This window comes from Cheilinus undulatus, linkage group 12 (genome assembly GCF_018320785.1).
Source record: "Cheilinus undulatus linkage group 12, ASM1832078v1, whole genome shotgun sequence".
Lineage (NCBI taxonomy): Eukaryota > Metazoa > Chordata > Actinopteri > Labriformes > Labridae > Cheilinus > Cheilinus undulatus.
In genome coordinates this window covers 41,088,154-41,114,346 of record NC_054876.1, presented here as the reverse complement: position 1 = coordinate 41,114,346, position 26,193 = coordinate 41,088,154, and the positions used below count along the sequence as shown (strand labels likewise).

Below are 26,193 nucleotides of genomic sequence, written 5' to 3'. Positions count from 1 at the left end.
GTAATGGCCTTACTGCTTCAGAGAGTAAGCTTTACTCTGCTCATTATTTTCTAGAAATGGAAAGAGAAATGGGAAGAGTGTATTCCCCACTGAGTAAACCTCCCAATTTCCCCTAATCTATCTTTGACCTGAAGACTCAACGTTTCCTCTGATTATTTACGTCTACAGACATCATTCTCTCCTTTGTGAACCATACATCATTTGCCTCAAACTCACCTCCAGCGCTGCACAAACTAATTGAGTAAAAGAAGAAGAGGCGAGATAGAGGGTGAAAGGTTGGGGGAAAAGAAAGGAAGAAGAGGATGTTTTGTCCAGCCGGGTAGCAGTCTGGCATTAATTATCCTTGCTAGCAGGAGTTCATTAACTTCGCCTCCGGCCGACGGTGACTTCTATTCATTAGCCCACTGCTCACTGTGACATTACGGCTCTCTGCGGAGGCTGCTGCACTCTATCCCCCTGTTACTCTTTGACAAGGTGCCCAAAGTAACATACACACAAATAACAGAGGTGCAGAATGAACCATCAGTACTATCTCTGCTGTCAGCAAAAAGCAACCAGGGACATGGACTGGGGCAGGGGGAAACGAGGAACAATGCTGGATTTATTCTCTCTGTGGAGCTCCATAACAATGTCGATCGTTTCTAACAAGATGAGATAAAACTTCTTTTTTCCCCTAAGGGAAAATTTGATTGTTAGAGCAACAAAGTGACAGAATAGAAACAAAAACATACCACACAAAATGAATAATAAGAAAGAAATTGTAATTTCATTGGTGGATAGTAGCACCTTCCTGCTGTAGATGTTCAAGTGTAAATGTACATAAGTAAGACAGAAAGTTGCCTTGAAATAACAGCAGAAAGTCATCCTGCATTCACTGTTCATGAATAAAAACGATAGCCAAGATACTTGAATCTAAAACAATAAATAATGAAAAACCCAGGCTAACTTGATGGTTGCTGTCAAAAATCTGTACATTTTGACTAAAAGTATCATGTAGATTCATTGACTTTTGCAGCCATCCATTCAGGGTTTGGAGCAGTGGTACCCAACCCTGCTCAACCCAAGAGCCAAACGGTTGAAAAATACCTTGTAGCACCATTATTTAATAACGCCGCATTATGTAATAATGTAATAAATTTTCAGTTCATTATGTAATAATCACTAAGTGGTTAGGGTTAGGGCAAGGTAGTAGGGTATACCCTGGAGCCCATCTTAAGTCCTAGGGTTAAGGTTAGGCGTTTAGTCTAGAGCCCTGAAAGGGGGTTAGGTTTAGGCATAAGTCACTAAGCAGTTAGATTCAGGGCAAGGTAGTTGGGTAGGGCATACCTTGGAGCCCACACTAAGTCCTATGGTTAGGGTTATTACATAATGCAGCGTTATAAAATAAAGTGGCGCTACATACCTTTACATGAGCCGCAGTCTAAGTGGTGAAAAATGGTTAAAAAGTGGTGAAAATGGGTTAAAATGGCAATAAAAATAAGTTAAGACTGGAAAAAATGGTCACAAAGCAGCAAAAATTTGGCAAAACTGGGTGAAAAGGGGGAAAATGGGGAGAAAAAGTGGCAAAAATGTGTGAGAACTGGCAAAAGCAATGAGTTACAGGTGGTAAAATGGTTAAAAAGCTGCAACAACGTGGCAAAAATTAGTGAAAAGTGACTAAGATGGACAATAAGCAACAAAAAGATGGGGAAATGGGCAAAAGCGGGAGAAAGTGAATGGCAAAAATGGGAAAAAGTGGCATTTAATGGAATAAAAATGGCAAAAAAGGGGAAAAAATTGCAAATCGCAAAACAGGCAAAAATGTGATAAAAGTGCAAAAAATGGGCAAAAAGTGGTAAAAAGAAGTGGCAAATATATGCTGAAAGCAGCAAAAGTGGATTAATAGTGGCAAAAATGGGAAAACGGGCAAAAAAAAGGCAAATAAGGACAATTAAATATAGAGACACAAATGGGCAATAATGGACAATAAGCAGCAAAAAGATGGGAAATTGGACAAAAGCAGGAAAGAGTAGCGAAAATGGGCAAACATGAGGAAAAGTGGCATTTATGGCAAAAGAGCTTAAATGTGTGAAAAATGGAAAAAAAGGGGAAAAAATTGCAGATTGCAAAAAGTAGGATAAAAGAAGGAACAACTGTTGAAAAGGGGAAAAATGGATTAAAGTGAAAAAAATGGGCAAAAAGTGGCAAAAATGTGCTAAAAGCATCAAAAATTGATTAAAAGTGGCAAAAACGGAATGAAGAGGCAAAAAACTGCCAGTAAGGGCAATGAAAATTAGAGACAGAGAATAAAGGTTGAAATTAGGTTTGACGATTAAGGCCAGCTGTATCAGTGGGAAACAAACTGATTAATGTGACTTGAAATGGATCATTTCTGAGGTCAAAGTTTTCCTTTTTTAACTTTTCTGTGAGAATAATATTTGAAACTAAGACATAAAAGAGCCACACATTGAGTATCACTGGTTTAGAGCATTCCACCAGTAGGACATCAGTGTGGCGATTTCAAGAAACTGGTGTCATGGTTTTGAGTTTCATGTTTTGTGTCACTTAGGTTTCCTGTGTTTTTTGTGTTTGATTCTACCTCCTGTGTTTCCTAGTCCTTGTGTTTCCCTGTTTAGTTTCTAGTTCTTTAATCTTTTTCATTCCCCCTGTGTCGTTGTTCTCTTTATCCCCAGTGTGTTTCCTGTTTTATTTGTAGTTTTCCTCTCCTTGTGTGCATCACTGCCAGTCTGTTTAGTTTCTGTGTTTCCCTTTGTCTTTGTCAGTTCGTTTGTGTACCCCGGTGTGTGAATCCTGCCTGTAAATCCCCAGCTTATGATACCTCTGGTGATTTGCTCCACTGTTCTCTTGTGTTTTCTTCGGTGAGCTTTGGGTTTTCGTATTTTTTGGCCTTTGGTACATTTTGATTTTGTTAGGACCTTTGTTGTAGTTTTTCCATTTTTTAGTTTCTCAAACATTTGTTTTTGCTTCAGTGTTTTGCGTTTGGGTCCTCCTTTTATAATTTTTTACCACTTTATGACAACTGGACTGTACACTGAATGTTAAACCCAGGATTATGTCTGAATAAACTAACACACCAGATAGACTGTCTCACAAATCCATGGGATATATCAGACATTACTGTCCCAGGATCATGGACACATACATGTATCTATATGCTCCAAAAATGTTATGGAATGCTTATTGTCAGAAAAAGGATGTTTATTTAAAGGCTCCACAGAAACAAGTTTTCTATTGCTTACAGGGAGATTTTGATGCACTCTGCAGGAGTCAAAATTGATTTTTGAATCCCGATAAAACCAAAATCATGCTGTTTTCAAACTCAACGAAAAAGCCACTGAACCTGCCTTGTATTATCACATCTCATGGTGATGTGATTGAGTATCATACCTTGGGTTTCTGTTGGCTGGCAGAAGCTAGGTCAAATCAAAGATAAACACACTATTTCTGACAAGTTCTTCTGTAAGTACATAATCGTTTTGCTCAAGTGCTTTTAATGTGAACACCCACATCAGGAAATGTGTAATAGTCAGTAGCAGCTTGACACACCTCAGCAGGAGAGAAATGAAACTTAAAACTACAGGTGCAGTAACAAAGAAGTGAACACAATGAGTCTTATTAGAGTCTCCTTAATCTGTAGTCTTAGGTAGCTTTCACATTAAGGGCCCAGTCCAGTGCACTTGAGCCCAGAGAGTAGTTCGTTGTGTTAACTTCCTGACTCCCTGTCAGCTAGCTAGCTAGCATTCTGGTTGACAGAAACTTAGCTTCTTGTGGAGCTATCTCTCAATAAAATGAGACGTGCCAATCAGTGCGCAATGAGGTTTTTCCACAATATAACTGAAACGATTGTGGCACCAAAAAAAAAAAAATCACTCCAGGTACAGTGAGAGGACATGAAGACATTAGCTAATGAGACATATTTGTTTTTTCAAACCAGGCTGTAAACCAGTTTATTTCTCGTGTAAAATACGTCTTTTTAACATGTGTTGTGTACGGGACTTCCGGTGTTCCTGCAGCCAGCCTCGGGTGGATACTTGCTGTATTGCAGTTTTTTGCACTTCTGCATTGGCTACATTTTTGAGGACCAGAGGTTGCTGCTCGGTCATGACCCCAGTGGTTGCCATGGTAGCTTCTTCTTCTTTCTTCTACTTGGCAGGTTTGTAAACCAGCTTCGTGCATACTGCCACCTGCTGTATCAGACTGAGTACATACGAAAGTGGGCTGCACAGATCGATGAAGCTAGTGTGAAAGCACCCTTATACTCAGATATGAGTTGAGTATGCATCACAGGCTTGTTTTGGGGTGGATGGTGACACCTAAATATACATTTAAATGTGTTATCTCTTTTAATGTTGTAATAGAGCAATGTTTTTCTGTTAAAAAAAAAAAAAAAAAAATCCTGTATACCGATTTTTGGCCATAGCGTCCAGCCCTATAACATGGTCAAGAATAGAAATGGAAGTAACCCCGATTGTCTTTGTTTGAGCACAGATGATAGGATAATTGTTCTCTTAACCAGGAAAAAACCTTGTGATATGAACACACTCATACTGAAACATTAATAGTATGAGTATTCAGAGGGGACTCATGAGATCTGAGAGTCTGATGTTGGTGTAGTCACTATCTACCTTTCGTAGGATGCAGAGATAACTGTTTGAAATGACTGTTAAATGGAGAGTTGCTCAACAGAGGCTAAAACTTCCTGCTCCAATCAATATCATATTGACAGAGTCAGTGTTTCTCTGATTGCTGCAGCTGAAGTGATGATTAGCATGATTAGCTTCATAAAGACACCTAAACCTGGCATCATTAAAAATCTCTGTGTGATATATTTAACGCAAATACACTCAGTGGTGCAGTCATAAATCAGCGCACTGACTTACAGAACGATTTATCGAAGTTTCTGGAGGTCTTAAGAATATAAAGCATGTGGAAACATTTACAAGGAATGGCATCACTACATGCAAAACTATTATAGTTACTGCAAAAGAGGCAGAAATAGAGTAGACTATATCACCGTTTGCTCCTGTCGTGACAAAGCTCGCCGTCATAGATAAAGATGCAGTGCAGGGATGTCTCATTACTTCACTACCTGCAGATTCTTGTAATTTTTAGCACAGGACTCTAGATTTGTCTTTGCAAAGTGAGTAAACACGCCGGAGGAAGACCTAACTCAGTGGCAGTGTTAATATATTAGGGGAAAGAAGGGCCGGCTGTGACTCAGGCTGTGGACAAACTTAATGGCGAGCAGAGTCATTTAGTCTGAGTGGATTTCCAGGAGAGAGAGCAATTCATCAAGAAATGGAGAGGGGAATAAACACACACACATATATAATACAAACAGCGCCGCTCAAACACACACACATAGACATCAGATCATACGATATCGCCCCATGGTGTAAACTTTTAATTTGAACCGCCCAAATCCATCAGACACACATCATACACCAACTCTCTCTCTCTCTCATCTTGACTCACACGGTTTCCACTCTGCTGCATCTGGTTTTTAAAATAGAAATCTTTGTTGGGCCCAGATTTGCTCGGGGGCAGGAGGAGGTTTGCTGACCACCATGGCGTGATGCCTTCTTGCCCCAGTGCCATTTGCAATCTGTGTGCCTGAAAAGAATCTAAAGTGGGTCAGTCTGTCACATCGCTGCGGAGGACAGCGGCGGATGGAGCAGTGCAGATTTCTGCTGCAGCTGTTTGTTCATGTGCATGCTCTTGAATGTGTTATATTCAGGGTTGGACTGTGTCAGTTTTTTATGCAAATCCGTCTCTGCGTGCTCTGCTGCTGTTTTTTGCACGCCTGGCAACATGCTGAGTTATGTATATTCATACAAAGCCTGACTAGTATTCTGTATCTAGTTGTATTCACCATTTATTCGGTGTTGCAACAACCAACTTACCCCAGAGGAATCAGAAAAGCTGCATGGCTTTTACAGTTTTATCCTGTTTCCTATAGAAATCATGCAGTTTATATGGCTTTCCATGACTGTCATATTTGAGACCTTTCAAATCTTGACCATTTCTTGTCTTCACAAGAGTGAAAGAAACTTTGCACATATAATGTACATCTGAAGTCTGATTCACACATAAACACTTGATTATTTTAAGAAAATTTCATGCAGGCTGCCCCTGATGTCTTCCTGAGTAACTTCTTAACATACGCACCTAACAGCTGGACACTTTCCCTGTTGGATGGGAGGGGGAGGTCCTACAGGAAGCATTGCATAACTGGACTTTCAAAGGACGGTGTAGAGATGGTGGAGAATCAACCAATGAGTCGTAGAGATCACACTTGCAAGCATCAAACAGCATGAAGCAGCCTTATTACATGCAAAATGACCACACTGGTCACTCACTGGTCACATGATATAAATGTCATCACCCTGGTCGCTCACTTGCTGTTAATTTTTCTGAATATTTCATGCTGTTTTCTCACGTGAGCTCAGCTTGACTTCAAACTATTTTAATTGGGGGCTGGTCAAGAAATTCCAGCTAAAGCCGGAATGAAAAAAATCAGGAATTTGCATTCACACATGCAAATACTTGAATCCACAATGATAGTGGCACGAGTCAAGACCAAGACTTTTAGACTTTTTAGACCAAGTCAAGACCGCAACCAAAGATAAGAGACAGACAGAATCTTTAAACCACTGAGACTGAGTAAGGCCTGGCATCAAGTTAAGGCAAAGACTTTAGGGAATTCAGATCAAGTCAAGATCAAGATCAAGGCAGGATGAGATGCAACCAAGGCCAACACCTTCAGGGATTCAGACCAAATCAAGACCACAGTAATTTCAGAGTGAGGCTGAGTCAGAGCTAGAGCGGGACTCCCAGGTGATTGTAGTCTGAATAAAAGCCAAGATCATGGTAGGACAAGACCAAGACTTAAGAATTAGGAAAGTGTCAAGAATGAAAACAAATCAGCTCAAGCTAAGTCAAACATAGACTTTTAAAGGATTGAAAATATGTTAAAAAACAGGAACAAGGCAGGTTGAACCAGACAGAATAAGGACCAAGATTAAGGCAGGCCAAGGCAAAACTGAGTTAAGAGAAGACTTTGACTGAGACCTAACCATGACCCAGATCAAGAATGGTCAAAATTAAGTTTACATTTGGGGGCTGAGATTTGAGGGGTAGACAAAAGCCATACCAAGATCAAGATTTTTAGAGGCTGAGACCACTTCAAGACCAAAACCAAAGATGAGAAAGATATAGCTAAGACAGAAACTTTAAAGGATCCAGACAGAATAAAGCCAAGCATCGAATCAGGGTGAGAGAGAGTCAAGACAAAGACGATAAGGAATTAAGATCAAGTCAATGCCAAGATCAAGGCAGAATGAGACTGAACCAAGACAAAAACCTTCAGGGATCAAGTCAAACCACAGCAAAGGCAGAGTGAAGCTGAGTCAAAGACCAAGGTTTCCAGGGGTTTGTAGTTAGAGTGAAGATCATGCCAAGATCATGGCAAGACAAGATCAAGACTTTCAAGGATTAAGAAGAGTCAAGACCAAAAACCATCATGGCAAGCAAAGTCAAGCTTTGAGACAGAGCCAAGACAAAGACTGGAAGGAATTATGATCAACGATGAGACTGAACCAAGGTCAAACCCTTCAGGGATCAAATTAAGACCACAGCAAAGACAGGGTAAGGCTGATTCAAAGCTAGACCAAGACTTTCAGGGGTTCCTGGTCTAAAAAAAAGCTACATCAAGGTACGATGAGACTGAACCAAGGCCAATTCCTTTAGGGACTGAGACCAAATAAAGACTACAGAAGATGCAAGGTGAGACTAACCAGACCTAGTGACAGCCAAATCATGATAGCACAAGACCAAGTCTTTTAAGGACTAAGAAAGTGTCAGACCAAAAACAAAGCAAGGCATGCGAAGTCAAGCATTCACCTTAAAGAATTCAAAATTTGTTAAGACCGGGAGCAAAGTAGGTTGAGTCAGGTAGACTGAGACGGAGTCAGGACCGAGATCAAGATAGAGTCGAGAGAAGACTTTGAGCAACTGAGCAAGGCCAAGATTAAGATGACTTTTAAGACCAAGTCAAGAGCAATATTTAACCAGGGCCAGACATAGTAAGGACAGGGACGTTGAGGATTTTAATCCACAAGGTGCAAGGTGAGACCAGGCAATAGACACTGAGGGATGATGTTGTCAGGTCCTAAACTTTGAGTAATTGTGACAAAGGACATATCACACCAAAGCTGAGTTAAACTAGGGCAAGACAGCCACTTCCAGAGATAATTACTGAATTGGGACCAACATCAAGCCAGGCTAAGATGGAGTCAAGACAAAGACACGATTAATTTATGAGATTTTGAGAGATTAGCAAAGGTGGATCAAGGTGGATGAAGATCAAGACTTTTCAGACTTATAGACTCTAAAGATCTAACCTTTTGGGACTGAGAATGTGCCAAGACTAGGGTCAACGAAGGGCATGACCAGGTCAAGACCAAGAAACTGATTGAGATCGAGCCAGCCCAAAATTATGGTAGAACAAGACAGGCCAAGACCGGGACCTTGAGAGACTGAGACCAAGACCACGGCAAGGTCAGAAGCAAGAATAAGTCAACAAAAAGAATTTGAGGAATCTAGACTGATTCAGTACCAAGGTCAAGGCAAGGTGAGGCGAGACTGAGTTGGCACCAAGACTTTGGCAGATTAAAACAAAGTCAAGACTGAAGCCAAATTGATGCGTATCTCTACAATGCTTTTACAACAAACTTGGGTAAATGCTAATATTGAGCGTACGTCAAATTGTGTTTAAAGATCCACATTTCCATCAAAACACTGATATTAATGTGTCAGTCTGTTATCTTATTACACAGTGGTCTATGGGCCAAGTTACTGGTTGCATACAAAGCAGAACATTTTGCATCCTATCTCAATATTCATGATTTAAAGCAGAAAATAGACCAACAACTTAGTGATCTACTAGTGACCAATCATTCAGTGTCTCTTTGTCTGGGACCAAAACACAACCAATCAAAAAATGTGTCTGATTACAAGACCAGACAATGATCCTCACAAAGTGGTACTGAGACCAAGACAGATCTTGAATACTACAAATCTGCACACGTCATTCATTTATTTTTTCCTTTTCCACAGATAGCTGTTTGTTTTAGTTCATTTCCCCAGTCTGACAATCAAACCACAGAGATGTTTTAAAGCTCACTTCAAAGCTCTGAGCGGAAATTTGCAACTTTGTTGAAGTAAGAAGGGAATGAATTCCCATGATGATTTGTACAAATGTTTGCTTTATCTGTTTGCAGAGTTTGAACACCTAAAAAGTCCCTGAATCCTCCAGACAAGTTTAGAAGAATTCACACACAAAGCTACAAAAACAAACTTCAATTAGATCAACTTGATTTCACAGTTGTGATTTGACCTTGTCATACCTTGGGTGGGGCGTCTGAGCCTGGATATTCCCTCTGATCCAGCTTGTTCCAGCGCTGCATCAGTTTGATGACCATGGGATTGCTGAAGTCAACCAGTTGGAAGCCTGTGACGTTAGCGCCACCATGCATGAAGCGCTCCAGGTTAATGTCCTTAAAACCCTTCAGGGGCAACAACAGAGGAAAGAGTGGTCATGGACTGAGCCAGATGATACATAGAAAGAAAGTAAACAAGTAAATGGCAGTAACACTTCCACACAGAAGCATTGTTAATGAGCTAAAGAGCTGACCCTGAGGTATCATATCATGCTTCTTGAAGTCTGTCAGACAGAGCTGAACATTGATGCAGTTTTTGTTCAATAAGGTAAGACCTTGAACCCAAAACCAAACTGTAACAACTCTCAAATTAACCTTAATACACTCACATGATAACACTGAGAAAGTTCTAGTTGTCCTGAGGGAATCCTGTGGTAATGAGGATCCAATAGGATAGAAACCAGTCCTCATTTTATTTACAAAACGCACTGAGCTGAAGGTTGCACAAGGCCTCAGCAATCTGAGTTAGTCTAATGAAGTAAACATCCTTCAACTTTAAAATCTTTTTGTGCAAGGCCTTCCTTTTATGGTCCAGTACATATATTCACATTATGCATCTAGATAGTATAACATCTGCTCCTAGTCAGCCCTTCTGACATGAGAAATGAGCAAATGCATCCATGGTTTTCAATTAGAGCATGCACAGTTAATGTTTGGCTGGTTTTAGAATCTTCATTAGGGATCCCTTTGGTGGTTTTAGGTTCAAGTTTCTATTGCATAACGGCATCGTCACTGACTCACTTCAGTGACCCTCCTCTGTCTGGTTACATCTGGTCCAATGAAAGCGAAAAGGCAGAACAATTATGCGACTTTCTTTGCTTTTATTAAATAGACTGTATTCGCCTCTGGCAAGGATGAAAACAAGTAATAAAAAAGTCACGCAGTATTTGATCACCATTTGAGTATTTTCAACAGACTGTGTTAAATAGGGACATAGGCCGTATTCAAACCTCAAACCAATGGGAGTGACGCCTGCGGGCTAGTTCAGGCAGTCACAGTCAAGAATAATGATTTCACACCTGATCTACATCATAATCAAATCACATGACACAACCTCTTAATTCTGTGGTCTATTTGAGCAGTCTCTTCCTCTACTCTGAAATTTCTAGATCTGCCCTGAATCAGCACTGCACTCTTGCTTCAACCCATATCAACCCCAGCATCCACCTGTAGGCCCAGACAGAGGATTTAAGATGGTACTTCATCACTTCTCAAACTCTGCATTTTAATAAATCTGTGAGGAGTGATAAGGTCAGAGTCTGACACTGCCATAATAAATGCTTGAAGTATTATAAACAAGAATAAACTGACTGAAATACTGTTTAACTACATTTGTCCAAGGGCCAGATTTAGTCCTAATAGGTGCTTTGGGGACCAGACTTTCTAATTATCTAAAATAAAACAATTATTTCAGTACAAATAACATATCATTATATTAGTATCAGTATTTTCTTTCAAAATGTAAGTAATATTTAAAGGTCACATATTGTGCAAAATACACTTTTTCAGCTTTTCTAGCAAAGATATGGGACCCCGGCCTCACCACAATCCCCCCCAAAGAATCTGAAAAGCTGTTTTCAGATTTTTCCCTCATGATGTCATGTGGGGAGTTAGCACCGCCCCCAGACTCAGTTGGCCCTCCCACTTGGAAGAAAGCTCCACCCTCCTCTCCTGCTCTTCCTCTCAGCTGGCAGCTGAGAGGAGGATCAGGAAAGCCACATCCATTAAGCGAATCCATTTCCTGAGAGGGGCGTGGCCAGAGGCAGAGTCAGACAGCTCATTAGAATTTAAAGCCACAAACACAGAAACAGCTGGTTCTGGGCAGGGCTGAAACAGAGGGGGCTTTAGACATGCTGAAATCCAATTCTGGATTGTTTTTTCAGTAACAAACTTTACAGGCATGTTTTGGGGACCCCTGAGTCTAATAAAAACTTGTCTTAAAGGGGTTAAATATGTGACCTTTAAGCATTAACAGTGAGTTCAGCCAATATAGCCTATGGGCAATCCTAATATTTTAGATACATATTTCTAGGACTGCCATGTTGTCTGTCTCTAGGTTTTAGGCTAATATGCTGCATTCTGACTGGTGAAAAATGAATGGAGGAAACAGGTCTCTTTTTTATTATCAGGCAGGAAAATCCCACTCTCCAAGAACCTGAAGTGAAAAGATGACAAAGAAAAGTGCAGATTTACTCAGGACTGGACTGATAACTCTGTGCTTATCATGCGGCATATTTACTTATAACAGCTGACAGGTGGATTCCTGTAAAAACTGATCAAATATTGAGGCATTCCTGCAAAAAAAAAAAAAAAGAGATGCAATCTTATCATTTTTGGATTGGTTTTATAGCTGTAGGGATTTAAACACAAAAGACACTCTAAAAACCACAACAACTTATCTCCTTTTGGAGTTTTGAGAGGCCTTATGTGGCCCGAGGGTCGTTGCTGTATGCTGTAAGAACAGCATACTCCATACTGCCTGCTCCATTTAGGCAAAATCAATACGTACTTCCATCATAATGGGCGGTTTTGAATACAGCCATAGTTTCAGTGACCTTCTTGTTCATGCAGAGGCATCACAAAGCCAACTCTAATGACAGTTGGTCAGTCTAGAGACAGAAAGGGAGATGAGGTTAAGGTAGACCTTGAGGCTCTTGGCAAACAGATATAGTAGCTGCCAATCAGTGCACTCAGCCAGCCCTATATTATATCTAATTATGTAAAACTCTTTTCCTTAATGTAATCAAAACAGATGGTTTCTAAAAAGTGTACTCCCTCTGCAGTTTTAATGAATAAAGAAATTAACTTCAGAGCCAAAACTGTATATATGTCAGACTTTAAATCTGTTTATTTCTGCTCTAAAAATAGCTGTTTCTACAGTGGGCTGAATAAAAATTCCCTGGCTTTTGAAGCCAGTTTTAAGTGGGCACTTGCAGACCAGCAGTTTTAGCACTCCCACAATGGCACTGTTTTCAACTTTGGATGCTGCTGCCTTTTTGACCCTGTCATGTGTACTCCTGATTCCTGCCCCAGCATTCCTCTTTAACTTAGTCTTTTCATTCACAAAGTAGTGTTGGGTTGACAAAGATGAATAACAAGCCCATTGGCATAAATGTGATCATGACGTAAAACTACAACATATGAGAAGCCAGACAGTGTACACTGAAAGAAATGTTTTAGAGTATGATTTATGAGCCTTACTGATGGTGCCTTGTGAAATCTTTGCTCTTTAACCTATTTTTTCTTCACCAACCATCCCATGCATTTGCTGGCTAACAGGTTTTGTGTTAACATTAATGCTAGTAGATGTTCTGAACCCTTCCACTATGGAATCAGCAGAGTATTGGTGACTCTTACACACCATGTGACTTATGTCCCTGTTCTGTGATTTTACGCAGCTGAGTTGCTGTTGCTCCTAAACGCTTCCACTTTCACATCATATCACTTACACTTGACTGTGAAATATCCAGCAGGGATGAAATTTCACAAACCATCCTATTGCAGAGGTGGCGTCCATCACAACAATGAGCTCCGCACAACGACCCATTTTATATCACAATTTGTAAATGGAGACTACATGCTAGGTGCTTGATTTTATACACCTGTGGCAACAGGTCTGATTGCAACACCTGAGTTCAATAATCAACAGGTGTGGCAACATACTTGGCAAATCACATGGCAGAAACAGGAGCATTTAGGCATGTAGACATAGTCAAGACGATCTGCTAAAGTTCAAACCGAGCACAAAAGGTGATTTACGTGACTTTGAAAGTGCCATGGCACTTGGTAGTCTGGCAGCTTTTGTGTTGTTTTTACCAAAAACGGACCCTAACATTCAGATGTTGCAACAGAAACTGAGACTTATCAGACGAGGCAGTATTTTCCCAGTCTTCTTTTTCTGTGAACTGTAGCCCAAACTTTCCAAGTCCTAGCTGACAGGTGTGTCACCTGGTCTAGCCTTCTGCTGCTGTAGCCCACCTCCTTGAAGGTTTGACTTGTTGTTCATCCAGAGATGCTCTTCTGCAAACCTTACTTATAGGTATGCAGCAGTTATATAACTGACTGGTTATATAAATTATTGTCTTTCTAGCAGTTTGAACCAGTCTGTCTCCTCTTACCTCTGCCATCAATAAGGCCCAGAGAACTAATGCTCACTGGAAATTGTATCTTTTTCCTGACCATTGTCTGTAAATCCTAGAGATGGTTATGTGTCAAAATCCCAGTAGATCAACAGTTTGTAAAATACTCAGACCAGTCTGTCTGGCACCAACATAAATAGCATGTCTAAAGTCACTTAAAACAGCTCTCTTTCTTATTCTGATGTTCAGATTGAGCTTCATCAGATCATCTTGACCATTTCTATATGTCTTAAAATACTGGTTGCTGCCATGTAATTGGCTGATTAGATACTTGTATTAATGAGCAGTTGAACGGTGTTCTTGGAGACTTGGTCTCTGCGTTCTACTACTAACACACTGAAAGTACAAAGAGGAATGAGTAGTAAAGTAGACATGAGAGGCTAGAGAGAGGTATGTTGAAGAAAATATAAGAACAAAGACAGAATCAAACATAGAGACAAACAAGGAAGCCATCAGAAGAAATTTTCTTCTCACCAGGTTGGCCATGATGTAATGGTAGCCTTTGACATGCTTCCCAACGCTGACAATCTGTGAGGAGACAGAGCAGAACTCAGCGTTAATCTGACTGGATTAGAGCATAGCATACCATAATTACACTTAATGATGCATGTGACAGCTGTGTGTGTAACTTGACACTTTAGGACCATCAGGTTTAATCCTCAGAAGATCAGACGTCTAAACAAATGAATGGGCAGTCTTGTCATGAAGAGACTAAACACTTCACGCTTTCGGAGACACAACAATGCTCTTCAACACAACACAACACACACAAAGTGGAACACACTAGACAACCAGTGAGCTGTATCCTGTTGATTAAAACTGATTTTGAAAGCTGACATCTGCTGGGAAATCCCACCGGACATCCGGTTAATAAGGGCGTTAGTTAAGCTGAAAGGAAAGTGCTTTGATTCTCTTACAACAGCTTGGATTGAAATCAGTGCTGTAAAGATGAGAGCATCAGGTGGTAGAGAGATACAAACATTAAAACACAACCGTGACATCAGTCTGAATCACAATATAGGGCTGCAAGAGTAATAAGCACCCTATCTACTCAACAGAGAGTCTGTAATAAATCTATTTAATCATATTAAAGTGTGGTAAACCCTTGCTGAACCTTGGACACAGGATGAACAATGTGGATTCCATCCTGGCCGTGTAACAGCTGACAAGGTCTTTACCCTCGCAAGGGAGTATGGAAGTTTGCTCATCCAGTCTACAAGTGGTTTGTGGACTTGGAGAAGGCTTACGATTATGTCCCTAAGGGGGATCATGTGAGGGGTACTGCTGGAAAATGGGGTCCAAGGACTGCTGCAGCAAGCCATCAGGTCCCTGTATAACCAAAGAAAGAGTTGTGTCCGCATAGTCAGCACAAAGCGGGACACATTCCCCTCTGCCAAGGTTGCCTCTTGTCTCCGATACTGTTTGTATCTTGTACTGTTTGAGCCCAGAATCCTGTCACTGATTTTTGCAGATTATGTGGTTCTGCTGGCTTCCTTAGCTGGGGGCCTCCATTAGGCACTGGGACGGTTTGCAGCTGAGTGCAAAACGGTTGGGATGAGAGTCAGCACCTCCAAATCCGAGGCCATGGTTCTCTGCCAGAAAACGATAAATTGCTCTTTCCAGGTAGGGAGTGAGTCTCTGCCTCAGGTGAGGGGGTTCAAGTATTTTGGGGTCTTGTTCATGAGTGACGGTAAAACGGAATACGAGACTGATGGAAGGATTGGTGCAGCGTCCGCTGTTCTGCAGGCATTGTGCTGGATCTGAAGATGGAGCTGAGCTATAAGGCTAAGTTTCCTCCCAACCCTCACCTATGGTCATGAACTCTGGGTAATGACCAAAAGAATGAGATCAGATACAAGCAACTGTAATAAGTTCTCCTTGGACGGTGGCTGGGCTCAGCCTTAGAGATAGGGTGAGGAGTTCAGACATCCGGAGGTAACTAGGAGTAGAGCCACTGCTTCCTTGCATAAAAATGAACCAGTTGAGGTGTTTCGGCATCTGATCAGGATGCCTCCTGGACGCCTCCCTTTTGGAGGCTTTCTAGACACCTCTGGCTAGGACGAGACCACGGGGAAGACCCAGAATGCTCTGGAGGGATTATACAGTTTATCCTCGCTGGTCTTGGAATACTTCAGGATTCCCCAGATAGAGTTGGAAAGTGTCACTGTGGAGAGGGATGTCTGGGTTGACTTGCTCAACCTGCTACCACCACGACCCGGCCCTGAATACGTGGCAGAAGATGGATGGAAAACACTTCGCACAAACTAAACAGCTCTTTCACATACCAGTAGACATATGTTGAACAGCACATTTTGTTATTATGTGTCCTATTTTCTAATCTATATCATACTTATTGTAATGCAACAACAAATGCGACACAAATTCCCCGAATTTGTGAACATCTTGTCTCTTTTATTATGTCACAGTGTATAGGAGTAGACAGATGAGAGGATAGTTTAGTATTACATATCTACTCACTAACTCACTGTGTTGCGTGTTTGTTTCCGGATATTTGAAATTCCATCCATGCAGTTAAATATATTTGACATCTGGTGTGACGGAGTGAGGTGTCACTGCAGGAGAACAGCTGTGAGCTGGAAAATGATATGCAGGGAGGAAGACTAATTCTGCCTCGGAAGATCTAATTAATGACAGGAGACACTGGTACTCATTTTTAATAGAGAATTTCAAACTTTACCCTTCAAATTTGCATCAATTACATTATTTGTCCTGTTTATTAAGTAAAATATCTCATGCATGCAAGAATAGATGCACTGGGACTGGAGTTGCTTATTGCTGTTTAAAGCGTTTTGCATTTTATCTCAAACTTGGTCCATGCAGCTGACACGGATGCAAATTTAAAGTCAGAGCAAATTGTTTTTCTTCAGATAAGTTTGTGGATGTAGTGATTTAATATGAAAGTTTCTGTAACCTCCTTGACCTCACATTGTAAAGGAAAATCCTTTTAGCACCCCTCAAGGATTTGAGAAGACTCTTCTGAAGAACATTATAGGCCTAAAAGCAGATTTTTTAATGTAAGAGGTGATAATTATTTAAAACATGCATATAAGTACTTAAAAGGGAACATAGGCCGGGTATATATTTATTTAACCCAGAGCTGCTGCAGCTTTGTGTTAAAGCGATGATGTTTATTCAGATGTCACAAGGAGAAATATAACAGATTAGACTGTTGCTACCAGGAATTCAGTGTGGCTTTACCTCCGTTTAAAACATAAAATAAATTCACTTGATTAATAAAAGGATGCGTGGCAGAATTGGGTTTAAAGCAACTGGTTTAGAAATAAACTTAACTTTAAAGACTCTATTCAATCATTTGTATCACATCCCAGGAGTGCATTATCAATCATTCACGTGTCTTTAATGGCCTTCAACTCAATGGGTAATCAATGATACACACACAGGTGTGGATATTGATTACTCTTACTTTTACTCTTGTTTCATTGATTAGTTCAACAGTGTACTGATGTCTAAGGGAAGGACGGTCAGGGTATTTGTGGCAGTTCCATTTCTCCATTTCCTTTTTGAATCCGTCCTCAGAAACTGGGAAAAACTCTTGTTATTTGATTATTGTTTTTTGTTTGTTTGTTTGTTTGTTTTTTAAAGAAAACGGGTGAAAAAGGTGCTGAGTTCCAATTTGTTTCGGTACAGGAAAAACTTGAAAAATCTGAAAAACAAGCCAATTTCACCCCTTTTGTTTTTGTTTTAATCCCAACAACGGAAAAAACAGAAAAAAAACAATTTCACAGAATGGGTCCAACTTATTATTATTATTATTTTTTTCAATTCTGTTATTATGATACTTTATTTCTAAACATAAAAATAAACCTTTCCACCAAACCATAAAATCATGAATTGAAATTCTGATTTCTGCCGTGGATAAAAGCAGTGCAGGCTAATTTATTTGTACTAATTTATTTCCCACCTAATATTAATAAAGTCCATTAAATCACCAGTAATTTCTATACACTGTATAGATCAACTAGGCCTATTATCATACTATAAAACACAGTGGAGGGCTACATGGGCATACATTTTGGCATGAGGGCTTTTATTTTGAAACGCTCACCTTTGCCATTGGGACACATGACTTTCTTTTTCCTCAAAACTTTCATTTAAACAAAAACAAAATAACAGAATTGAAAAAAAAAAGGAAACTTTTTTTTCAAATTTGTTTTTCTATTTTTTCTATTGTTGTGACTGAAACAGAAAAAAAGAACAAAAATTACAATAAATGAATTTTAAAAAATGTGGAAATGACTCCTTTTCCCCCTATTTCTTTTTCAGAGAACAAAAGACAAAAAAAGAAGAAAAAAAAAGAAAAAACAGCTTTTTATGTTCCCATTTTCTGTAAAAAAAAAAAAAAAAAAGAAAGAAAAAAAAAACTAACCTAAAAAAACAGAATAACAGTGGCTTCTCCAGGTTTCTGAGGCTGGTTTCAACCAGGAAATGGAGATGTCAGAAAATACACTGTCCATTAGTCAAAAAGAAGAAGAAACAACCTTGCAGAGAAGATGGATTTGCCAGTCCATCATCAGGCAGATCCATGTTGAAAAGCTCCAATCCACACTGATTGGGTTGCACTGTACATGGTTTGCACCAATCAGCATCATTTGAGGAGAACAAGAGGGGAGTAATGGGCGTGGCTTAAATTGTACTGAAAGCCATAACAATGGGGTCCACTAGTGTGAATTTCTGTTTTGTAATTTAATGTATAACTCTGTTTTCACCTTGTCATGATGGGGCACTGGGTGTAGATTAAGGAGAATAAAAATTGTGTTTTTGGACTGTAGTGTCAGGCTGCAACATAACATTTAAAAAAAAAAAATCAAGGAATACTTTCTGAATTTACTGTATATCCCAGATTTGCAATTGCCAACTGTTTTAGATTTTGTCTGAAAATCAATCAAAGTTTGTTAACAAGAGCTGGACTTATCTCTGTCTGCAGCAGTTCTTGTTTTGCTGCTGTTCTGCAAATGAGCGTCTAGCAGATTGTATTCTCTCTGCAACAAATTCACATTCTTTGTGCTATTTTATGCTTTTAAATTCAAAATAACAAATGGTTGTTCAGAAGCTGATATATTTACTGGCAGTGCTGCTGATAAACTGCTAATGAGGCTCAGTTATGAATTCAGATCCTTGTCCTGGATCGGGAGGATTTATGGAGATGTTCAGGATCCTAGTAAATGCTAAAACACATGTCTATGTGTCTGCCAGTGATTCTGACCACCTGAATACAACAAGCTCTGGATGTGACAGAGTCCATCGCATCGACACATGGAGCGGGACGTCTGTGGACCTGAGAGACACACGTACACATCTGCAGAGTAAATTGTTAGAACTACGACAGATGTCAGAGTGGAGATTTCCTGAATAATTGAACAACAAACAGAGACACCAGGTGCCTGAGGGAGAGATGCAGGGATGGAGGGATGAAGAGGAGGAAAGGCACACATCATATTCTGAGTGTGTTCATGCCAAATAACACCACCGGAGATATGAACAGGCTGTTTTCAAGCCCAAAACTTTCTAATTAGCAGCAACATACCTGGAGAAAGAGTCAAATACACATGAAGTTAGTGTGTTATATGAAGCTGGTCTTCTTTTAGATGTTTGTTATGAGGTGCTGTAATTGCATGTGAGAGACTTCAGCAGTTATGGCTATTTTGCTGAATTGATGGTATAAATAAAATATGAACTGAGTTAAAAAATACATTAAAATGTTTCATCTCTGCTCTTTTGCTCATAAATAAAAAAAGATGTATTCTCTCTTTCATCACTTATCAGAGAGCTGCTTCTGCATCTGTTTATTTGAACCATAAAATCAATAAAAATTACTGTTAAACTTTGTTACAACTCCAGCCTTATTTCAATGTTAAATAATTTCAGCGATGAGATTTAAAAATATGACATTTTTTATTTTGCCAGTCAGGCAGGCTGCAAACAGGATGCTTGTGTCACCTGGACAACCTGTAACTCCTCTCGCCCCCTAAATGTCAGGACCTCTTGGCATTTCCAGGTCGAGGAGAGGACATGCATACTGCTCAGCTCTGCCTACCTCCACAGCTAACATCTTGTTTTGAATGAAAGACTATTTATTAAAAACAGCACTCCATAAAATGTATTTACGAAACAGCAAACCCATATTTTGGTCTCATTAATGAATTTGCCATGAGGGAGAAAAGCTGTTAAAAACAGCCTTCCTGGTTCATACTGCAAATGTTGCTAGAAGCCTTTCAAGTAGCTGACAGTGTAAACCAGAGAGGCTGCTTTTAAGACTTTTCTCCCACATTTTATGAAAATCATGAATGAAACAAAAACGTGGTTTCCTGTTCATTAAGTGCTCTGAATGGACTGTCGTTCTTGTAAAACAGTCTTCAAATCAAAACAAGAAGTAATCAGCGGAGATGAGGACAGCTGAGCAGCACTGGCTTCATATTGTGTTACTCTTGATAGAGAGCCCCCTGGTGGCAGATTTTGAAGCACATCTCAAATGGGGCTTTCCCATTACATTCAGTGGCTCAGCTCTACCTGGTCTGGCCTGGCACGCGACGGGGTCTTTGCTTTTCCACCACAACTGAGCTACCCGTTTGAGGGTGTGTCTAGAGCTGATGACATGGCAGTTTGAGCCCTCATCGATCTCATCCACAGTCACTAAGACTGTGGCGTGGTTTTTGACACAGCAGTAACTGACAAAACAAAGGACAGACAGGAATTTAAGGTCACATATTTAACCCCTTTAAGACAAATTTACTTGGTCCCAGAGGTCCCCAAAACATTCCTGGGAAGTTTGATGCTGAAAAATTCTCCAGTGTAGGATTTTTACATGTCTAAAAACCCCCGCTGTTTCAGCCCTGCTCAGAACGAGCTGTTTCTGTGTCTGTGGCTTTAAATCTTACTGAGCTGCCTGACTCCGCCCCTGACCACAATGCGGCTTAATGGATGTGGCTCTCCTAACCAGCTCTCAGATCAGGAGAGGAAGGCGGAACCTTCTTAGAGGAGGGAAGGGCCAACCGAACCTTGGGGCGGTGCTAAAACCCCATATGACATCATGAGGGGAAAATCTGAGACCGGCTTGCTTCAGCACATTTTCTGAAAAGTAGGGAGAGAGAGGGGGGAGGAATGGATTTTTCTGATTCCAGGGGAACATATTTTTGTTAGAAAAGCCTGAAAAAGTGTATTTTGCATAATGTGTGACCTTTAAAGCTGAATGTTCCTGTCTGATCTGATGGTCTTTACATCGCTTTGAAGCAAAAATTATGCAGCTCTGACTGACTGTACTGCATGCTGCTCTTCTCTGTCTCTCGCTCTCTCTCTCTCTCGCTTTCCACAGTCAATAATCAAAAAATTATTTATGCTTATCATCAAAAAGAAATGGTTCTCCTACGTACAAGTTAAAGAAAAGTCTTCTGATTAGTGATTTATGGGTCTTCAGGATAGCAGAAAATGAAAATCATATTTTTGGATTGGGCAATAAGAACCGTTTGTTTTACTAGCGCCAGTAGATAAATAAATATGACTCACTGGATAGGAAAGACTGTCTCTAGGGATGAAAATGTATCATCAAATGGGGGGATATCAGAAGAAGAATAGGGAAATCCCTCCTGGAAAATCACACCCTGCAAACCACTTTGACGTCAATACAACATACTTTGAGGCAGGGCTGGCTCGCTTGGGCCATGCTCTAGAGCAGGACCATTCTGGGCGTGGCTTGGCGCGGTCAAACTGGTGATTGAAAAGTAAATTAGCACAGCTTGGTTTACCTAAGCTCAGACAAAAGTCATGGTGGAAAAGCCCCAAAAGCATTTCTCTGTAATTTGGGTTCTGAGTTGAAGCTGGGGCGCAGATGGCCTAGTGGTAATGTTGCACCCTGTGTATGTGGGCCGCCCGGGTTCAAGCCTGTGGCTCGTTCACTGCATAATTTCCCCCTCTGTCCCATGTCTGTTTCTGACTCCATCCCCTGCCCTCTCTCTACAATAAGGCAACAAGCCCAAAAATAAATAAGATAAAGATGATAAAGTTATAAGATAAAGTTGATAAGTTGATATTTCTAAACTACAAGTGTTGCTGGAGCTTTCGGCTTCCTTCTAGGCTTTGGTCGTCCATCAGGTACCTGGTAGTTGGTGAAGTTGTGAATTACCCACTTCTACTCTACAGTGTTGTACAATAAAGGCAAAAAACCCTAAAATAAATCTTAAAAAAAGTAGAGCAATAAAGAAAATTGGACATGTTGTAGTTAGAGAGTAAAATGTGTAATGTACATAAAAATGGAGATTATTAATGTTCAACATGTTAAAATTTAGACGGTCAAATGTATCCAGCTCAGCTGGATATCTGTACTCTGGGTCTTCCATCGATTCTTACACCTTTATTTGTCAGCAGAAATGTCTTTTTCTGTGTGTGTTCCCCTTTACTGGTGTTTGTTTAGTTATATCATGTGTTAGTTTAGTTATTATTTCATTCAGTTGTTAGGCTTGTAATTCATATTTTGTAAAAAAAAAATTTTGTTTTTTAGTTAAACCGTACATCTTCTCATTTTTTGTCATGGCTTTGAGCCGAGTCATGGTAAGAGAAGCAGTAAAAACAGGCGAGCTGCACCAACCAGCCCCCTGAGACATGAAGCATGCATAGGCGGTCTGAAAGGCTGGACTTGTTAACATGCATGTAGAAATGAAAATCAAGCTGTGACGCAGGTGTTACGCAGCCACCATGGTCCTGGTCTGGAACAGCTAACATGTTAGTGTGCATGACGTTTTTTTTTTAATGTATGTTAAGTAAAATCAGACTGTTTCCTCAGTTAAAAATACTATGCCTGAATTTCTAATTTTGTGTCAGCACCAAGCTAAAGAACTGAGATGGTCCATCTGTGAGAAATGTCAACCCTCCTGGAGAGCCATGCAGCAGTCGCTACTGATCTTGTGTCTAAATTTTTTCCCTCTACCTGTGAAGCATTAAGCTGAGCTTGCTGTTTTTATTGTGCTGTACATATCAATCTGAATCGACTTAAAAACATCCCATTAGGTGGCAAAAAAAACATCTAAAACATCTATAACACCTTAAAAAGTGTGAGTAATACCTCATGCAAGACTACAGCAAGCAGGGAGGGTCAAAGTCAAACGATGAAGTTTGATTCCAAACTGCAATAAAATGTCAAGACACCTTGTACTTCAAGTATAGCTGGCTGTATTATGAATTTTTAACAATGAAATGTAATATTCATAAAACTTTCAGACTCAAGAAGGTGATCTCTCATCATTTTTAAGTCTTCTGGACGGACGGTCATCTCAGGCAGAGACACTGATGTGTATGAGCAGCAGACTGTGAGTGAACTGGGGAGAGATGTGAGGGTGAACCAGGTGTTAGTGTCAGGAGAGTTTAAAAACTGATTAATCAGGATTATTGGCACTGTTTTGAAGATAACACTCCAATCATTCCATCTGCAGTATACTAGAGTTTACTACTGTATGGGATCATTAGGAAGGACACCTAAGGTTATCAATTTAACTTTTTGTCTTGTGTATCTTTTCTTATTATAGTTTTACTTCTGTTTTATATTCTGTAAACTAGAATGGCCGTCTGAGGCGGCAGACCCACGCCTAAGCAGCGCCGCCGAGGAACTTATGCCCCCATCGATTACTATGGTGTTCAAAATTTCAAAGTCTGACAAAAACCGAACGGGTGCACGGATCATCACCAAAATCTAATCAATTCTTCCCTGTCACTATCCCAATATTCCTTGAAATTTTGGGGAAGATCCGACGTTCTGTTCTCGAGTTATTTTGTACACATACAAACAAAGAAACAAACAAAGATATGGAACCCTTTACATAACCCCCTGCCGATTTCATCGGCGTGGGTAATTAGAACTTTAACTTTTCAGTGGTTGTCAAAGGAACAAAGTAACAATGCAATTCATTTCAGTCAGGAGAAAAGAGGAAACTCCTACAGATCCAACAGTTGTTACTTTACATTTAAAGTGGCTTGGGCTCTTATCTATATGCAAATCTACATGGACCATTTCTAATAATTTTTGGCGAGAAAGCTAGAAGTGGATGTGCTCGATTAGCATAATAAGAAAACCAACAAAAGCAAAGAAGGTGCACCTCAGCCAAAACAAATCTAATATTCAGTCTGTGGGTGGAAATACAGCACAGACATTCAAACTGACGTTTTAAATGTACTCACTGTTATACAATACATGTCTGCAGAATGACAAGCTCAATGTTTCCTAAATTCTTATTTTTTTTTATCAGATAGTTTAATGTAAACCCTGGTGCTTGTGAGTCACGGTCTCAGGATTTTAATTATGGAATTCATAGGAAAGGGTTCTTGTACCTGTTATATTTCACTATACAATCTTCATGTCATTATCATTTTTATGCTGATGATACCCAGTTGTACATTTAAATTTCACCAAACAACCCCAGTGCACTTCAACCCCTCACTGCCTGTCTCTCTGACATAGATGTTTGGATAATGTAGAACTTTTTTAAACTCAAGATGATAGAAATGGAAATTCTTTTAATAGGAAGCAGATCAAGAAAAAACTGCAGACCATTTTTACTAGCAAATCAAAACACAGATTACAAACTTGGGATTGGTTTTAGATTCTGATTTTAATTTTAGGATGCACTCACACTAGGCAAGCTAATACTTGTAGCATGCTAAAGCCCCTCCCCACCCCTCCTTTTGGCCTGCACTCACACTGCTCGACATATTCAGCCCTGAGCACGGATACATCACACGCCAGTGTCTGTGAAGACTCTCCCACCAATCCACAGACTGCAGTGAGTCTAGCTCCACTCTTTTGGACTGGATAGAGGTACGCTTGGCTACCCAGAAGGAAGGTGGCAGAATGGTGCAGATCATTTCTTTTGATACCTTGGGCTTTTTGAGCCCATCAGTCTGCATGGTTGACTTGTTGGGACCAATATTAAGGGCTTAACTGGGTTTAGGGATTTCTTCACTGAGTGCTTATCCTTTCAGTAGGACCAAGTAGCTTGTGTTTAATTCAAATCCAAACTTCTGACAGCAGAAACACAATCAATTACATACTGTACTGAACCAATCTGAATGGACTGCTTGGTGGAACTGCTTCACAAGTATTGTGAATGTAGTTACACTATCAGTAATCTTGTATTATTGTGCATTCAGTTGGTTTGATTGCTCATGATACCAGCCCTGCAGACAAATGAAAATGACATTTAAAGCATAGCTTTCACCACATCACAGCACACGTCCATCAGTCAGGATACACTAATAGAAAGTGAAAGCTGATGTCACGGTGTCATCACCTGTTCCAGCATGTTCTGCAGCCTCTCCGCCTCCAGGTCGATGACGAACTTCTTTTCCTGTCTCCGGTCCAGATCCTCCAGCAGCCGTCTGTAGCTGGCATCGTTGAAATTTTCCACGCAGATGGCGCTGACCTGCCAGTTGTTTTGTCCCGCCTTCTCCATGATGGCCTGCAGGATGGCGTATCCTGGAAGTCAGAAAGATGCATGAGAAAAAGACACATGAACAGAGGGAAAGTATAAGAAAAGCTTCCTGAGGGGCCTCACAAGATTAGCTAAATAGACTTCAGACATTTTCAATGACTTTCTTAATTTCCTCTCACAGTAAATAAAGGGGCTTTCATCACTTGGCTCAGTTACCATTGTGAAAGGTCTCTAAAGTTTTACTTTACTGTTACTTGTTTAAAGGTACAATGTGTAGAGTTTTCAGGCTGAAATGTCCAAAATAGATAGTTTTTCAAAGCCAGAGACATCCGTCAGTTTTTTTAAGGTGTTTTCAATTCAAATCAATTCAGTTCAACTGAAAAACAGGATTTGTCTGATGGGGGGCAATTCAAGGGACTTAGAGCAGCAGCAATACAAAAACCCAAGCAGCAGAAGTCTAATGAAACAAAAAATCCCAATTGCAGGTATATATATATATATTTATAGATAGATAGATACATAGATAGATAGATAGATAGATAGATAGATAGATAGATAGACAGATAAAGAAAAGATGATTTTAAATATTGTTTTCAAATAATGACAGTAACGGCTTTAAAAATATAAACCAAGCTGTACAAATACAGTAAAAAATGAGAGCCAACACTGGCTGTAGTGGCAATAGAAAGGGATTTAAACTGGAGAGTAAACAACAGAGTAAACAAAGTGGTTTAAGTGCAGTCACAAAAAAAACACACCAATAAAAAACAGAGGTATGAGAATTGGACAAGGTAGAAAAAGGTGTATTATTATTAGAGCAACTCTGTGACTGTTCAGTGGTCATCTTAGTAACTCTGTGACTGTTGAATGTTCTTTAGAGTAACTCTGTGACTGCTGAATGGTCATCTTAGTAACTATGTGACTGTTGAATGGTCATCAGGAGAAACTCTGTGACTGTTGAGTGGTCATCTTAGTAACTCTGACTGTTGAATGGTCATCAGGAGAAACTCTGTGACTGTTGAGTGGTCATCTTAGTAACTCTGTGACTGTTGAATGTTCTTTAGAGTAACTCTGTGACTGTTGAATGGTCATCTTAGTGAC

The 26,193-nt window shown here is 40.0% G+C and overlaps 1 protein-coding gene across 1 annotated transcript in view; it reads right to left on the bottom strand.

The window, feature by feature from the left end:
• Positions 1-26,193, bottom strand: part of gria4b (glutamate receptor, ionotropic, AMPA 4b) — a 250,881-nt gene that overhangs the window by 80,010 nt on the left and 144,678 nt on the right. The window contains exons 4-6 of the mRNA XM_041800842.1: positions 24,952-25,136; positions 14,114-14,167; positions 9,408-9,566 (exon numbers count right to left, since the gene is read on the bottom strand). Coding sequence (XP_041656776.1) covers positions 9,408-9,566; positions 14,114-14,167; positions 24,952-25,136 — 398 coding nt within the window. The remainder of the gene's footprint in view (positions 1-9,407; positions 9,567-14,113; positions 14,168-24,951; positions 25,137-26,193) is intronic.